At 46.2% G+C, this 17,716-nt stretch overlaps 1 protein-coding gene across 1 annotated transcript in view; it reads left to right on the forward strand.

Annotated features, from left to right (window-relative positions):
* Positions 1-201: 201 nt before the first annotated feature.
* LOC117642934 (multidrug resistance-associated protein 1-like) overlaps positions 202-17,716 on the forward strand; it is a gene marked incomplete at its 3' end in the record, with an annotated part of 30,395 nt that continues 12,880 nt past the window's right edge. Inside the window, 13 exon segments of the mRNA XM_034381572.1 lie at positions 202-420; positions 5,997-6,100; positions 6,777-6,953; positions 7,515-7,631; positions 9,903-10,040; positions 10,180-10,311; positions 11,058-11,251; positions 12,833-12,976; positions 13,339-13,516; positions 14,118-14,286; positions 14,643-14,776; positions 15,190-15,383; positions 17,346-17,580. Coding sequence (XP_034237463.1) covers positions 6,062-6,100; positions 6,777-6,953; positions 7,515-7,631; positions 9,903-10,040; positions 10,180-10,311; positions 11,058-11,251; positions 12,833-12,976; positions 13,339-13,516; positions 14,118-14,286; positions 14,643-14,776; positions 15,190-15,383; positions 17,346-17,580 — 1,851 coding nt within the window.

Consider the following 17,716-nt stretch of genomic DNA (forward strand, 5'->3'; position numbering starts at 1 on the left):
CGCCCTCCTGTTCGGTCCTAAAATACGTTCGGCAAGGGTAAGCGGCCTCGTGTCCTTGGGTGGCGCGGCTGGGTGCGTCCCCGCCAGTGCGTTGGCCGGCGCATGCGCGTGGCCAAGCTATTCGCGCACTAGGCTAGGGCGCCCGGCGCGCCGGCCCCGCGTGCCGAAATCCTTCAGTCAGCTGTCTTCCGTCTGACCCACAAGGCCGAGCGCAGCGTCCCGGCGCCCCGCCGCGCCCTGCAGAGCGGCGTCCGCGCAACACACGCCAGCGAGGCATCGCACCGTGCCGCCACGTGCGTTGATGTTGTTGTGCCCCGTTCGACGCGTGCCGGTGTCACCGTCGTGTCGGTACCTTTCGCGTGAGTGTGTCGCTGTCACTTCCTCTGGCGTGGCTGACACTGTCGTGTCACTTCCTCTTGCGTGAGTGTCACTATCGTGTCACTTCTTGGCGTGAGCGTCACTGTCATGTCATTTCTTCGTGCGTGAGTGTCACTGTTATGCCACTTCCTCCTTGTGTCAGCTGTGTCACTTTCACCGTCATGTCATTTCCGTCTTTTGTGATTGTCATTGTCATGCACTGAGAAACTAAACGCTAGCACATGTCATATGGTGCAATGCACAATGCACTGAGACTTCACAACTTACGTGCAATGCCATCCACCTTTCGTGCGTCTCCAAAATGTGCGTCTCCAACGCATATGAAGGCATCGCACTTCACGTGCGGTGCAAAAATATTGCACCAATTGGTGCAATGGAAACGCCTTCAAACTCATTGTACCAGTTGACGCTGCACTCATAGCGTTTGGATTCTCAGTGATTGATCACTTCCTCTTCCTTGAGTGTCGCTGTCGTGTTACCTCTGTCGTCCTCTCACTACAGCCTACAGCCAATACACTGAGATTCCAAACGCTATGAGTTGCAATGCACCGAGATATCGCACCACACGTACAATACCACAGCCATACTGCACCTTACGTGCAATGCTTCCCGAAAATGCCCTATGCTTATGCATGCAAAAGCATTGCACCAATTGACGCTTTATTCATAGCGTTTGGATTTTCAGTGTACACAGAGATTCCGAATGCTACGAACATTAGCACGTGTGGTGCAATGCACTGAGACATTGCACCACACGTGCTCACGCTACTCAAAGCGTTTGGACTCTCAGGATAGATTTTAGGTTGCACAGTAAAAAGACTACGAAGAATCGCTTCGTATGCCTACAATGCCTTCGTAGGCATTGTAAAATCTACGAAGAAATGCTTCGTATTATGAAGCAAAATCCTTCGTAATACGAAGGAATTCTACAACGCCTTCATTTTCTTCGCAGGCTTTTAAGAGTGTAGGACTGTTTTTGAGCTATTCGGATTCAGAGATCAGCGGCCGTTGGGCATAAGGACGTAAGTCACATGGGAAACCCATTGAAAATAGGTTGTTCTGTCCGATGACCACTCAGATGTCACGGTGTTTCAAAATCCACAAAAAAGGTACTGCCTCGTACTGCGTGCTGACTGGTGCAGACTGTCTCGATGTCAGTCTCGTGTCTGACCACCAAGAGTATGAGTCACTGACCAGCCGTGTCTATCCGAAGAAGACAGGAAGGGGGGAAGTCGCAAAAGTCCCCTCCCTCTTGATCCACGCCCGTGGAGCCCCACCCGAGTAGACCACCCTTCCAGCAGACGTGGACTGCCCTAAGGCGCCAGGTCTTCCCCGCACAGAGGGCCACACGGAAAGAAGAAATTCGTTGACCCAACGAAAAAGTACGTCAGTTCCGTGATAACCGAAAAAAAAATTGTTTCAGTAACGAAAAGTTTGTTTGCGAAACGAATAATTTGTTACTACGACGAACAATTCGTTGGCGGAGCGAAAAGTTAGTAGGAGAGACAAAATCATGAATTTGTTCCTTTGACGGATCTTTTTGTTGCGCTAACAGATTGTTAGTTTTACCAACCAAAATTTCGTTACTCAAACAAAGTTTTCGATGCTGTAACAAATTTTTTCGGTTGTCCCGGAATCAACGTACTTTTTCGTTGGGTCAACGAATTCCTTTTTTCCGTGCAGAGGTTAATCCCGGACGTGTTTTGATCTCCAGAGTCACGGAAAGGGACTCGAACCGAACCCCACCAATGGATCGCTCTCCACACTAAATGTTTATGTACAATTTTGTACGTGGTGATGCATAATTTTAAACTTGTGAACCGTCATGCTTAGAATTGTGCGTGAATTTGCATAAATTTATGCATCTTTGCGGATGATATTATGCAAATTCCACGTATGCACAAAATCATGCAAGTTGCACATACAAAATTCTACCCAAACATTTTTAGTGATCCGAACGAGGAATCCATTGGGGCCGCACGCTTGGTGGGAGTCCCATTTAGCGACTCTGGAGCTCAACGCGCGTCTCAAGTTTTGACCACCGGTGCCGGTCTTCTGGCCTGGCCCCACCGTGCACCGCCCCGCGCTCGAGCGGCGTGCTTGCGGCGTGTCTGCACTCCGAGGCGGCGTTGCCGGCCGCGCTGGCCTAGACCAGGGTCTCTGTCTCAGATAGCAGACGACAAGGCGCCTCTCTCTCTAGGCGGGCGTGATCCGGCCGTGTCTGCGAGACGCCGGTCTAGACGGTGCAAGTCGGCCGCCGGCAATTGGTACCTATTAAGGACTAGGCAGTGGGTAGCGCCTGCCTTCCGAATAGCGTCGTTTCGTCGCGCTGTCACTCTCGCACCGCTGCGGGACGCCGCACGAGTGCGACAGAGACAGACCGGCCGACTGCCGGCAGTGCTTCGACCTCCGTGATTATTCACAATTGAGGGGCTCGGCCTTGCGGTGCACCGCCGGGCCTGGAGCCCTGGGCCGCGCACGGGGCCGCGTTGACCCAGGTGTGAAGGACGCGCGCCAGATTGCAAGTGCAGCCTTCGGGCCGTCTTCGGTGAGGCCGGCCGACTGCACGGCCACGCCGACGTCCCACACACACTAAATGTTACGTACAATTTTGTACGAGACGTCACAGTATTTTGTGCACACGAAGTTTTTGTACAACTTTCGTACGAAAAACTGCACATTTTCCGCCATTTTTGTACAAAATTGTTCAAAATTTTGTACAAATTTGTACGAAAAGTTCGTGTGCACAACAAACTGTGATGTCTCGTACAAAATTTGTGTGCAATGTAGTTGTTCGCGAAGAGCGGTCCACAGTGGGCCAGAAGACCGGTGGAGGTGGTCAAAACCCCGGACGTGTTTTGACCTCCAGCGTCGCTAAATGGGACTCGTATCAAACCTGTGACCCCACCAATGAGTCGCTCTCCGAATGAAGAATCCATTGGTAGAGTCACTCGCTCGGTTCGAGTCCTGTTTAGCGACTCTGGAGCTCAAAACGCGTCTGGAGTTTTGGCCGCCGGCGCCGGTCTTCTGGCCCACTGTGCGGTTGCCGGTCGATAGTTCCAGCCGCGCTGTGTTGGGCAGGACGCCGTTCGGGCCCCTGCCGGGGCGACGCCGCGCGCTGACCAGCCTGCCCTCGTCGTCAGCGCGACAGGTTGGCGAAGGGCGTGGCTTGTGGGGTGCCACTCGTGTGCCACGCGGACGGAAGGGGAGCACCACATCGTGGAGCACCACCTGTTCACCGTCGAAAGCGAATGCTCAGGAGTTCATTGCAATGCCATTGTACTGGGAGAATAAAGTACACTGAAAAATTGTTTAGTTATAACAACTACGTTTTTGGTGTCAAATACCAAACAGTCTTATTAAATATGAACCAATCAGGTATATCTGGTTACAAATACCAGACTGCCTAAAAGTGGTAAATTAAAAATGGTAAACCTTATCATGCTGTTAGACCCCCAATCTAGTAAAATCATAGCTAACTCCTAGTACAATTGTTGAGGTATAAAATTACGAGACAAGTCTGATCAACAATTTGCCTGGACATGCGAATTACTGAATTTATGTCCTATTTTTCCGTAACCGTTTACTTGAGTTGGTTTGGAACGGACGGACGTTCCGTACTTGTTCGATACTTTCGAACTATATTCTTCTGTACGTTCCCCGTATAAAAGCACGGAATCTTTTACGGTGGCAATACGACCCGTTGATCTAAATTTTCATTCCTTCTCCTAACTGCTAACCTTCAGCCGCTCCCACGGCTGGATTGATTGGAAACCGCGATTGTCGCACTCTGATGGTCACTTGGAAACCATTCGATATCTATGCACGTTACCGTTGAATTTGCAAAGTTTCAGCCGAAGTGGAAACTAACAAGTGAAAACGTTCTCATGGCAGAGAGTGCTGTTAACTGAAAATTCCTCTCTTTGTCATTGAAAAGCAACTGCCGAACTTTTCAAGCGCTTTGCATTTGCGTTGAAAATATTGGAAACCCAGTCCGCTAGAGGATAGAACAGGAAGTAAACAATTTACACAGCGCGGCGTTCGTGGAAGTAGTGTTTATTTTCGCAGAATGCCTTCCGTGCCGCTGCACTGCCGATTGAGATTCGTAACATCGCTGTCCTTGTCCTTATCATAGCAAGCCTTAAGCCGCGGTCCTTGCCTACCCAGATAGCGGTGTACTGTACAAGTGGGCACACTGAAGTACCCTTCATTAGGGAAGACTATCAAGTCATACACAAATAAAAATCAGTCTAATGAAATTTCAGTTTTATGGCTTAGCCATACAGTAGTTCATTTTGCAATACTTTCTACACAATTTCTTGTGATACTTTAAAAATGAGTTCACTGCTCTGACGGTTCATCGCTTCTGGCTTTTGAATGAGTTTGCGATAATCACCCCTGAAATTTTGTGGTAAATTTTTTGGAAATATTGTTACAGCAAACGTTTGCAATAAAAAATGAAAAATTTTGTAGACTTAAACGTAAAATATTGCAATAAAACACCTTATCACATAAAAGAACGGGTATAAACTCTGATATCAGAGTTTGTGGTTCAGATTGTGGTTCAGAAACTCGAGCTTGCTGCAGGAAACCCAGAAAACATGTTTTCTATGGGTATGTTAGCATCAAAGAGCAACTGTTCGTACCCTGTCAAAAGTGGCTAGTTTGGTGAAATGAGAGAACGGACTGTTTTTTTTCACGGTGAATTCCTGGCAAGCCTGAGCAGGCAGGGCGGCGTCGACTCCACTAGCCTAATTGCAACAAGAGCACACTGACCGGAATCACTGTGTAAATTTACTCTCCCATCCCCTCACTGCGGGGTGGCGCCTTGACGGCCTCGAGCCGAGCGTTCATCAAGGCAGTAAACAGTCGGCATTTTTCGCACACGTGATCAACGAATTCACCGCTAAAAATGTATCGGCGTGACTTCGTGTCGTTTTCAGGGGTGTGATTAAAATGTCCACGCCGACAAATGGACAGTCATTCTCAAAATCGGTGACACAGAAGTCACGCCAGATGTCGGCGTGACTCACTCTACAAACTGGAGTCTGTTCTCAGTTTGCGTCTACAGATGCATACTTGCAAGTACACACCTACAGATGCATACTTGGATGAGTTAGGTATGCATCTGTTAGTGTGTACTCAGTCAAGTATGCATCTGCAGATGTGTACTCAGCTGAGTATGCATCAGTAGATGTGTACTTGCAAGTATTCATCTGTAGACGCATCCTGAGTACACACGTCAGTTTGTAGAGCACCTGCCATGCCGTTTTTCGGAGTGACTCACCTGTCATGCCGTTTTTTCGCGTGACTTTCGCCGATTTTTGCGAGTGAATTTCCTGTCGCGCCGAATTTTAGCGTGACCTTTTGTCACGCTATAATTTGGCTATGTGGTGGACCCAATTTTCAGTGATCCAGCTAAAATTAGAGGTGGGAAATTGACACCACGGGTGATTTATCTCAACCAGTAGCGAGCAAATGAATTTTACGATGGGGGTGACTAATATTTTCCCACATGCAGATGAAATATTTGCAATCGTCCATACAGCTCGGCGTGTGCCTTTTGTGTCGCGCACGCGGACGTATTATGAAAACACTGTTTCATGATGCTTTTGCAGGTTCGGAGAAACTATGTCACAGATGTGGTTCCGCTCAAGAGGGTTCATGACACGTCAGTAGCAGGATGGGGGACTTCGATCACTTCTGCGGCTCCCCGTTCTGGGTAAGACCCGCGAACACCCACTGAGATTCCAAACGCTATGAGTATAGCACGTATTGTGCAATGCTTTGAGATATTGCACCATACGTGCATTGCCGTAGCCATATTGCCCCTTACGTGCAATGCGTCCCGAAATTGCCCTATGCTAATGCATGGGAAGACATTGCAATTCACGTGCAATTCAAAAGCATTGCACGTGCAATGGAAACGTCTTCAAATGCATTGCACCAATTGGCGCTATACTAATAGCGTTTGGATTCTCAGTGCCGCCAGCACTCAGGATTCATTCATCTATTACGTAACGTCTTCTGCCTCTCCCGCACTCATTAGTCCGTAAGGAGCAACAAGGATAGAGCTATTGAAATACGTCACTGTGAACGACCCCCGTGTGGAATGGTTATTGAAAATAAATACTGCAATTCACTGCCTTGATTTATTGATCATGTCCACGATTTTTCAAAGTCTTTTGTGACCGTTTTGATCAACTTTGAGGCAACACTGCTCCCAAACTAAGGCGGATGATCGCACTCCGAATCAAAGGCATGCTTAAGGAGGGGTCGCGTGGGGTCGCTAAATTTTTGGCCACTAACTTGGGGTCGCGAGCTGAAAAAGGTTGAGAACCGCCGCTCTAGAAACCTGTCTCCCTCCATCCACATGCATCATTTTGTTGCTTTGGCAGAACATCACGCGGACATGGGGCGCGGACAACCCCGACTTCACGCCCTGCTTCGAGAGGACGGTGCTGGCGTGGACGCCATGCGTGTTCTTCTGGCTGTTCTCGCCCCTCGAGGTGTACTACATCCTCAGCAGCACCAATGGCGTCGTCCGGTGGAACTGGCTCAACGTTTCCAAGCTGGCAAGTCTCGAATGCCAATAGAGCGTTGTAAAACTCTGGCGTATCATTGCGCCTTTCGTGAATAGTACGTCGTACTTCCCTCTTGAAGCGTGAGGTCTTGTGCTCCTTGACGTATCCCAGTAGAACAGGCGTATCTGTGGAGTGACCGCAAGAAAAGGCGGATCTAGCCCCAAGAAGGGCGGATCTGCTTTTGATACCGCCAAAAAAGGGCGGATCCAACTTTTTGGTCGATTTTTTGAGTGCTATACCAAAATAATCCTTACTTTCTAAAACGTGTTTTTAAGCAAAAATCTCAAAATCGACCAAAAAGTTGGATGCGCCCTTTTTTGCGGTATCAAAAACAGATCCGCCCTTCTTCTTGGGGCTCCTACATGTCCGCCTTTTCTTGCGGTCGCTCCACAGATACGCCTGTTCCTGCTGGGATACGTCTTCCCTTCTTTCTAAAAGCATGAACACCTTATAAATTTTGTATATGGGCTCATCCTGTGTTGAATTCGGCTTAGGCTCTGATCTTTTAACGCTGAGACGCGTTTCTAAGTTTTGTTTGCCGTCCTTCTCCAGCTCCTCACACTCGCCGCCATGGCGGTATCCTTGGTGGACCTCGGACATGCGTCTGCAAACGTCGACAAAGCGTTCTCCGTCGACTTCGTCACACCCATCATCCGAGTGCTGTCTTATGTAAGTATGACGGGTTTTAATTATCTCGATGCTCATTTAGATTCGGAGAGAGGGGCGGAATAGAAAAGATAAATAGTATTATTCAAAATGGTCTGCCAGGCATAGGAATAGCAGTTTGTGCACTTGTGGATATGCACACTAAATGTTTATGTACAATTTTGTACGTGGTGATGCATAATTTTAAACTTGTGTGCCGTCGTGCATAAAATTGTGCGTGAATTTGCATAAATTTGTGCATTTTCATGCATAATATCATGCACATTCCCCGTATGCACAAAATCGTGCAAGTGGCACGTACAAAATCCTACATAAACATTTAGTGTTGGACTTACCCGTTCATCGATTATGCCTATTTGGGGTGATGCAATCTAAATGTCTGACGACGAAGTTTTTCCAAACGAAGGCCTTCTGGAAGTGGCGCATGCAACGCCGTTTTTCTGTGTATCACGAAAATTTTACTTTGTATCTTAAAATGAAAAGCCAGAAAATATTCCTTCCAAGGAGGAATTATGCTTCGTATCATAGTTGCCCTGAATTCACTGTAAGATAGCTGAAATTCCGTTGCAAGATATTTAGTGTGTAGGGATAATGGTTTAGTATCCATCCATCCTGCTGGAGTAAAGACGAACAACAGATCCGTACACGGTAAATCCACCTCCGGGGATTCCCAGGAAAATTGATCAATTCCCAGAAGATGGTTTTACCATGTATCCCTGAGAAGAGGCGTAACCGAGTGGATCTGGCCAACGTTTGATATCTATCCCTCAACGTGGAACTCAAAGCGCCTGCCGGGTAGGCAATTTTGACACATGCACGCACGTGTGGCTTGCGGGCTGGCCTACCCTGGCTCTCACAGGCGCTCGTCACCGCACTGAGGTGCACAGTCTCAAGATTCCACTAAGCCTTTCCTTCGTAATACGATCAAGAAGCCTAGTTTTATGACCAGCACAGTGACGGTGGTAACCTACGGTGAATGGTTCTCATTAACTCATGGATCAGTTTCTTCCGATTACGAACAATTTTCACATTGTTTTATAATCTTGACTATGGTAGATTTTCATCAATAAGTACTAAGAAAAAGCCTAATATTGACTGCACGGCGCATCTCCGTAGGGAATTGAGATTGCTCACAGAGACCTATTGGCGGCAAAACGTGGGGCGAAACTGATTTGCGGGCAGATACTGACAGACATGCCGGCTTAGTCGAAACCGTGTCGCATCTTGCCGCTCATGACATGACCCCTTCGCAGTCCTCGCCATACATGAATGAACCTAGTTAAGCGTTTAGAGCACACTCAAGGGGCAAGCTATTTGCTTCATTGAGCAAATTTATTCATTTTATTCCTATTTACTGTTAAATTACTTATTTACTTAATTCTTTAACTGTATTCAAGATTCCGTAAGGATATTGTGAACACGCCACGGTGCAAACGCACACTGCCGGCTCTTTGAAAAAAGGAACTTCGAATTCTTACATGGATGAAACGGTGAGGAAACACCTCTATTCTTTCATCGGTGAAATGGCTTCACCTTGCTTGTGCTGTATCTGCATCACAACATCGATTCGGGCTGGGGGGCTGGCATTGGATGAGCGGAGTTCATTTCTTGCACCGAATAACGCACGTCTTCATACGAGCTGGTCTATTGATTTATGATTATTGTGGGCAGCATCACTTGGTTAAAAGAGGTCACGGACACGGGACGTTGCGGGATGGTCAAAATGAACCTGCCTACTATCGACCCCTTCCAGGCCCTGCGGCATGCGTGGTCAGCACTGACATTCCAAACGCTACGAGTATAGCACGTATGGTGCAATGCAGCTGAGATATCGCACCTTACGTGCAATGCCATAGCCATATTGCATCTTACGTGCAATGCGTCCCAACAATGCCCTATGCTAATGCATGGGAATGGGAGGCATGGCACTTCATGTGCAATGCTTTTGGATTGCACCAATTGACGCTATACTCATAGCGTTTGGATTCTCGGTGAGTCCGAAACAAGAAGAATGTGAGGCACGCACGTCATGTCTCACTCCATGTAGAATACTGGAAAACTGAAAAACAAATTGAGACCATAAGCAGGGCACACATTGTAACTTATGGTTGTGGTACAGAAAATCGGATGGGAAAGTAAAATAATTTTCGTTACCGATTACAAAGTTTCCAGGCTAAAGCGTGTTGTTGTTTTGTTTGTATAGTTCTTCATGGTGACAAAGTTTTCTTTCTCTGGAATGGTAAAACAATCTCGTGGTTCGGCTTTGTCTTCTAGGCCTGGGCTGCGTTCCTCCTCTACTGGAACCGCTGCAGGGGGTTGAGGACGTCCGGGCTCCTGACCATCTTCTGGTTCCTGTCGGCGCTCTTCACCATCGCCGAGTTTCGCACCGAACTCACTGCCGAGAAGTATGAGGTAAACGGTTCGTGTGTTGTGTTTGGCACTGACGCGCCCCTTAGGGCCCCTCTTAAGAAGTACTTTTAATTTTTGACAAGAGCAGACTCCTTTTCTGCTTTCAATTTCATATCCAAGACGTTTTGTTGATGTTTGGTAGCGCGCGGAGGCAGACCGCGGCCGGCTGCAGTTCTACACGACGATGGTGCTGTTCCCCGTCATGCTCCTCACCTTCCTCCTCAACTGCTTCGTGGACCAGGAGCCCACCTCGTCGCCCTTCGCCAAGCTGGAGGTGGTCTCGCCGTTCCCTGCTCTTCAAATTCAAGAGTTTACACTATTATTAAACGGATGTGACTCCATATTCACGTTCAAAATCTAACGAAGTATTTTGAGCATGCGTATTATGAATTAGTGAAGTTTATTTACGAAGAAATAGTTCGTAAATTACGAAGTATTTTCTTTGTAAGCTTCACTTTGTTATGAAGCTACGTTACTTCGTAAGGCTGAAATAGTTCTTTAAGTTCTGAGAGTGTTCTTAAGCATGTGAATTTCGTTACCTGTGTTTGAATATGGCGTCACATTCGTCCGTATAGTGGTCCACGTTCAAAAAAAATGTGACGTTCTGAAACGGCCGTATCACGTACACACACCAATGTGACATCATATTCCATTGAACGTGATCAAATTCACATTCTATCGAACATGACGTCACATTCGTTGAGTAACAGTGTGCACTATACAAGTCTCATGGTGAAGGTAGTGCATATTTTGGTGAATATTACGTGATGGCTTTGAAACGTTTACCTTTGAAAACTCATCGTAAGTACGTACCTTAAAGGCATTTTGTCGAAAATCTCCACCATAGTATGTCGGTGCAGGCTAAGATATTCAGAGTGTACATGGCGTCAGATGATCTGACTGACGAAATTTCTGATTACAAACGGTGCACTTGTTTTTGAAGTATTCAAGACCTCCTGCCCTCCCCTCCTCCTACCTAAAAGCATGCGCGACTTGAAGCTGACTCGCTCGCTCTTCCAGGACCGCTGCCCCGAGTTCGACTCGTCCTTCATGGGCAAGCTGTTCTTCACGTGGTACGACAAGATGGCGTGGCGGGGCTTCCGCACCACGCTCGAGCAGAAGGACATGTGGGACCTGAACCCGCCGGACACGTCCAAGGGCGTGGTGCCGCTCTTCTACAAGCACTGGGACAAGCAGAAGAGGAAGGCTGAAGCGTGAGTTTCTGGGCCTATTGTCATTTTACGTACACTCCCAAGATCCTTTTCTGGGTCTATTGTCATTTTACGTACACTCCCAAGATCCTTTTCTTTGAAATACGAACTGAAAGCGTAGCGCAGTGAAGAGTTCTCAGTAACTCACGACTAGTTTCTTCGTGTTACGAAACAAATGTCTCTGTATTGACAGATTTGTATCGTAAAAGACTGAGAATTGGCTTAGTATTATGACTGCACGGCATTTCTCAGTAGAAAATTGGAAGTGAATGGTGCAGGCATTGAGACACCGCATCTTACGCACAATGCCATGGCTACATCGACATCGAATCCACCCACCCCTCAGCAAAACACGTGTTCAGTGGAAAAATTTATTGTCACCACGTGGCAAAACATTGGATGTCATTTTCATCGCTTTCAAATGATGATGATTTCGTCACAAATTACCGACATTTTTATCAAAGCTCCTTACTTGTTGCATGAGTGTGACAACTTCTTAATCCACTGGTTTGATGACATTCCATGACATTCTTGAAAGGAAAATGATCCACGAAGTGACAACCAGAATTATCGCAGTGCATCAGTCGGTTTACGTCGAGGGGGTAAACACTCCTGTAATACCATGTACAAAAAACCCGTGTTATACGCTTATTACACGTAATTGTACTACCATTTTTGAGCCAAATATGCCAAATTTTGGCATTTTAATGCCGTAATACACGTGTAATAACCCCGTAATGCAGCGTAATACCGAGTACCCTGCACCCTTGCAAATTGGAAAATATATGGGCACTACATGGACAAAATATATGGTCCAACATGTATTGACGACATATGTGGAAAAGATAATTTAGCAAGATACTTTTCCGATATAGAAAATATGTGGCAAATATATAAATTTCATACATTGCTCTATATATGTAGGCAATATATAATGTGAATACACCATGGAGTCTGACGACGCAGAGACTTCCTTTACTGTTAGAATAGAATGTAAACTTCGCCTTGCGAGGACATCCAATAGTGATCCTACCGTGGTCTTTCGCGCTACACCCAAAAAAGACGTTTAAAATTTCCGAACTGTTCCAGTTAACTTGTTAAACAGGATTTCTCGAAATTTCTTGGAGACTTAAACGCATAGAAAAGAACCTTGCCCCTGCTCAATATGTGGCGTCAATATATTTTACAAGATAACATCATGTTGAGAAATATATCCGCCTTTCAACATCGAGTGCCAAGATTTTCCGAACAGTTACATAAAAAGTCTGCCCTCCTCACCCTGCCCCATCCCACGGCGGGCACGGTGTCCGATATTGAAACATACATTTCGCGAAGATAATATTATATTGGAAAATATATGCATCATGTATTAACGGGCACCAAGATATACCCCCATATATAAACAACCACGTAGGGCGCAAGATAATTTGCAATATATTGGGCAAGATACAATTATATTGACAATGCATGAAACATATATGGGGTCATATATTGACATATATTTTCCATATATTTTCCATTTTGCAAGGGCACACGATTTCTCGGAGTGTTTACCCCCTCCGTTTACGTAATGATCGTTGTCAGGGAGGCGTTCCGCACGGGGAAGCCCAGGAAGAACGTGTCCGTGCTGCCCGCCTTGTTCCGCTGCTTCGGAGGGCCCTTCGCCTTCGCCTCCGCCATGGAGCTGGTGGGAGACCTGCTCGTCTTCGTCAGCCCGCAGATCCTCAAGTAAGCTCGGTTTTGTTCTGCTGTTTCAGTGAGCGACGACTAGAATTGCCCAATATTGGAACTCTCTTGGAGTATGACGAAGACTTTTAATGGACTATTCTAGTCGAGGCTGAGTGAAGAACATGAAGAATCACAAAAGACAACTTTCTAGCACTTTTAATTTAAATATTTAAGACTCTTTGCTTGGTAGAAGTTCGTGAGAATAATTTACAGTAGATACAACATATTTTCAGTGAACATATGCACTCTAAATGCCCTAAATGAGTCTTTTGTGATTCTTCTTGTTCTTTACTCGGCCACGACTAGAATGGTCTATTATTTGACTTCCAAGTGGAAATTTAATCCCGGTTCGCAACACGCAGGCGGCTCATGGCCTTCACCGCCAACGAGATGGAGCCCATGTGGAAGGGGCTGCTGTACGCCGTGGCCATGCTCGTCACGGCCTTGCTGCAGACCCTGCTGCTGTCGCAGTTCAACGTCCGCATGTTCATCGTGGGCATGAGGGTGCGCACCGCCCTGGTGTCGGCCATCTACCGCAAGGTACACTACAAAACCTCCCCAGCACACTTTGCAAATGCATTCTTTCAAGTGTGCACTCGAACTCCCTTACATACTTGGCCATCTATTACACTTACAACTGCATAGTACTTGACCAAGAACACCCTTACAACTGCATCTTGGCTACGTAACTCCATGCTACGCATGCTCTTGCAAGTGCTTACTTGGCCATGCATCTGTAAGCGTGTATACTTGCAGGTATGCATTTGTACGTGTATATACTTAGAAGTTACTGGGTTTGTTGTGTGGAGGACAGCTCCTGGTCCGATACCTGCTGTCGATTGGTTCATCTACCTTCGGTCCCTCAACCTTCGCTGTTAAGATATAAATTGGAAAGTCCTGAAGATCGTCAAAGTTCCTTCGTGAATTCCCATGTGCTTGTGTTTTCCTCTAAGAAGGCCAAATTCACTTGTGAATTTGGCAGGTATCTTTTAACATACCTGCCGGAAAGTTATACAAAGTCAAGGCGGAATTTTTGGAATTTCCCAAAGGCCGCGGGAAATACAGTATTTTCGCTATCACAGTTCTTCCGGTCTTTCCAAGGTTTCAACAGCGCTTTTCCTGCGGTGGATCTTGTTGGCAGTCGCTGAGCATGTCCAACGTGGCGCGCAAGGACAAGACGGTGGGCGAGATCGTGACGCTCATGTCGGTGGACGCGCAGCGGTTCCTGGAGCTGGGCACGATGCTGCCCCTGCTGTGGTCGTCGCCCATCCAGATCATCTTGTCGCTGTACTTCCTTTGGGACCTGCTCGGTGAGTGGTGCCATGAGATGATTACTCATTATTATCTCGTGGAAGGATGCTTACTAATTATCTCATGGGAGAATAATTACTAAATTCTCATTATCTCATGGGAGGATTTACTGATTACTAGTTATTATCTCATGTGGGGATAGTTTCTGATTATCTCATATGGATGGATAGGCGTAGTTACTGATTAACTTATGGAATTATAATTATTACTTACTATCTTATGGAAAGATAGATACTTTAGCTGGTGGTACGCTGAAGTATACACGAGTCGAGTGGTCCTGGATTGCGACTGGAGCTTCACCGCATGAGGGACGGTGAGTGCCTCACTCACCGGTTTCGTTGAATTTGATCTCCAGGCATCGCCGTGCTGGCGGGGCTGGCCTCCATGATACTCCTCATCTTGGTCAACGGCTTCATCGTCTCCAAGATGGAGGTGTTGCAGGCCAGCCAGCTGAAGAACAAGGACCAGCGTGCCAAACTAATGAACGAGGTACACTGGGAGAAAATTGAAAGTGAATCTTGTGATAAGTCAACAGCATGCTTCCACTGTGGAAATTGGTTGCTACCTAATGGGAAAAAAACGCGGATTGACATTTTCATCACTTGAAAATGACGACGATGTCGTCACAAGTTGATTACATTTCCATCAAACCTCCCACCTTTATCTCATCAAAAGTTTTGAGGACTTTTTTTGTAAGGAGCATTTACCTTGAATTTGTCATCAAGTGACGACCAAAATTGTCATAGTGTTACTGTATTTTGAGAACAATATCACATAGGCTTCCTCATTGTGCTGTGAAGATTCATTATTGTCACAGTCAAAAAACGGTGCTGACTGAGGGCTGCGACGTTGAAAGAGTTATTGAGAAGAGTATGAATATGTGAGCTTTGCGTTCTTTGCAGATCTTAAGCGGCATCAAAGTGCTGAAGCTGTACGCGTGGGAGCCGCCCTTCGGTGACAGAATCCAGCACATCCGCCTGAAGGAAATGGACGACTTCAAGAAGTCAACGTTCTTGCAGGCGGGGATTAATACCGCCTACACCATGGCGCCCTTCTTGGTGAGCTCTCGATTTTCCAGAGCAAGGGAGCTGGGGCAGTAAATGGCTCTTTTTTCCGTCCAGTGTTTGAGTCTGGAACAATAAGTCCGCTTCAGCTCAAATCATTTCCCCACGAGAATAGTTTCATGAGCTGGCAACAGCTCGTGGCAATTGCTCAAAACTTGTTATTGCACATCCAGTTCACAATATTGAAGCGCGGCGTTATACTAGTCAACAAATGCAGTCTCAGGAACCTGAGTGGTGGGTGCTGGAGAAAATTTTTTGGCTTTCGTAATCGAAATTCTTCTCAAAATTTACCACTTTTCGAAAATTATCTGTAACAAACAAATCTAGTTTGCATCGTGATAACGAACTCTTCCGTGCAAATTATCAGACTGTCTTCTGTCTTAAGCTCTAGCTCTCATTTGCACTGTTTCTTTTCGACCTACGTGCTGTAGGGCGAAAAAAGAAAGTCATGGACGCGGAAAACGGCTCGGCGCTGTCCCTCTTAAATCATGCCTTCAACTTTCAAAAAAACCCTTCGTCATCATGGTCTCGGGGCAGGCCAGAGTGTCCATCAACCGCCTGGTCGAAATTATGGTGCCACGCATCGACACAGCCAAGTTTTTAACCGGACGCAAGTAAAATCATGAAAAAGCATGAAATTGCCCATAAATGACCTGGAAGGGAAATGGCAGAAAATATTGAAACTTCTTCAACTTAAGATGGAACAAACATTTTTTTGGCCAAATAAAAACCCAGGGTCATTAGGGAATTTCATCTTTTTAGACATTTACCGATTGGTAAAAAGAAAAATTGGTAAATCGTTGCGCAGTGAAACATTAATTGTAGATCCATTTTTGCATAGAACACAAAACTCCTAATAATGCAAAAAATGCTTTTTTTTGTGAACTTAAAACTTTTTCTTTAATGGTCCGCCGTTTGCCCGACATTCAATTTCTATATATCTAACAGGACTTGGTTCAAATCGTAAAAGCACGGACAAACGCTACTGCCCCTAAATCGAACCTTTCAGGTGAACTCTGTTTTTAGCGACGTACGATGCTTTTTGGACGGAACACGTGAGCGAGAACGGCCTTCTGGCTTCCCTCTTCAACATGCGCTTCCGTGCACCATGCTCCCTTCGTCATCATGGTTGTGCCCAAGTGTCCATCACCCCTCAACGAGTCGACGCCGACGACATGACCCAACTGCGTACCTAAAGCCCGGGGCGGCAAGTAGACTCGAGCCCTGGAAAGGCGGGTGAATGTGGAATGGAAGATCATCGAGGCTTGTAAATACTGTGAACTCAAAGGTCCTTGCAACAAAAATGGTGGCAACCAAAACGGTGAGAAAGAACAACGAGGATCGAAGAAAGTAAATACATTGAGGGTTCTGATTAAAAAAAATATTGGTAAGAATTTTTTTTTGTAGTTTTGTTGTAGTCTTTTCTAGCAGCCCTGAAAAACTATTAAGTGCTCTATTTGTGTACTCAGTACACACTTTCAGAGTGTGCAGCATGTATTGTACAAAATTTCAATCTCCAATGGCATCACCTACGCCTTTTAAGGGGGCTCATACATGTTAAGAGCACTTTGTAAAAAAAAAAAGATTTCACACTTTCTGTGTTAAAATCCTTTTAGATAATTAAGTAAGCTTTATTTTGGCTCAAAGTAAAGTGACTTTGGACATTTTCTGGAAATTAAGGGGGCACACCAGTGAAAATCGTCAAATTTTTGCCTTCTTTTTTATTTTATCTTATTTTTCTGCTATTCATCCCGAGTCGAATGCCGAAGCAAAATTTTTTACGTTTCGACTTAATGTCCAAAGTCACTTTACTTTAAGCCAAAATGAAGCTTACTCAATTATCTAAAAGTGTTTTAACACAGAAATTGTAAAATCTTGATCCGTCTACATCAATTTTTTTTTACAAAGTGCTTTTAACATGTATGAGCCCTCTTAAAGGGGTGAACGACTGTTGAGCCCTTGAGGACGTACATTTGATGACTTATTTAAACCAGTGTTGTCATAGTGAAACGCCCTGGCTTGGCTGCAGGTTCGGAGGACGCGCTGTCCGTGGAGAACGCGTCCTTCTCGTGGCGCCACGGCGAGCCCCCCGTGCTGTCCAACATCAACCTGCGCGTGGGCCGGGGCCGCCTGGTGGCCGTGGTGGGCACGGTGGGCGCCGGCAAGTCGTCGCTCGTCTCCGCCTTGCTGGGCGAGATGCAGAAGCAGTCCGGACGCGTCAACTCGGTGGTGAGCCTATCTACTTCAGGATAACGAGGCTCATCACAATTTTTGGCAGATGATACCTTTCATACCTTTACTTTAAAACAGACCTAAAACTACAAGACACATAAAGGTGTCAGCTAGTTTTGCATGACAACTAAAA

Source organism: Thrips palmi, unplaced genomic scaffold (genome assembly GCF_012932325.1).
Source record: "Thrips palmi isolate BJ-2018 unplaced genomic scaffold, TpBJ-2018v1 HiC_scaffold_16, whole genome shotgun sequence".
Lineage (NCBI taxonomy): Eukaryota > Metazoa > Arthropoda > Insecta > Thysanoptera > Thripidae > Thrips > Thrips palmi.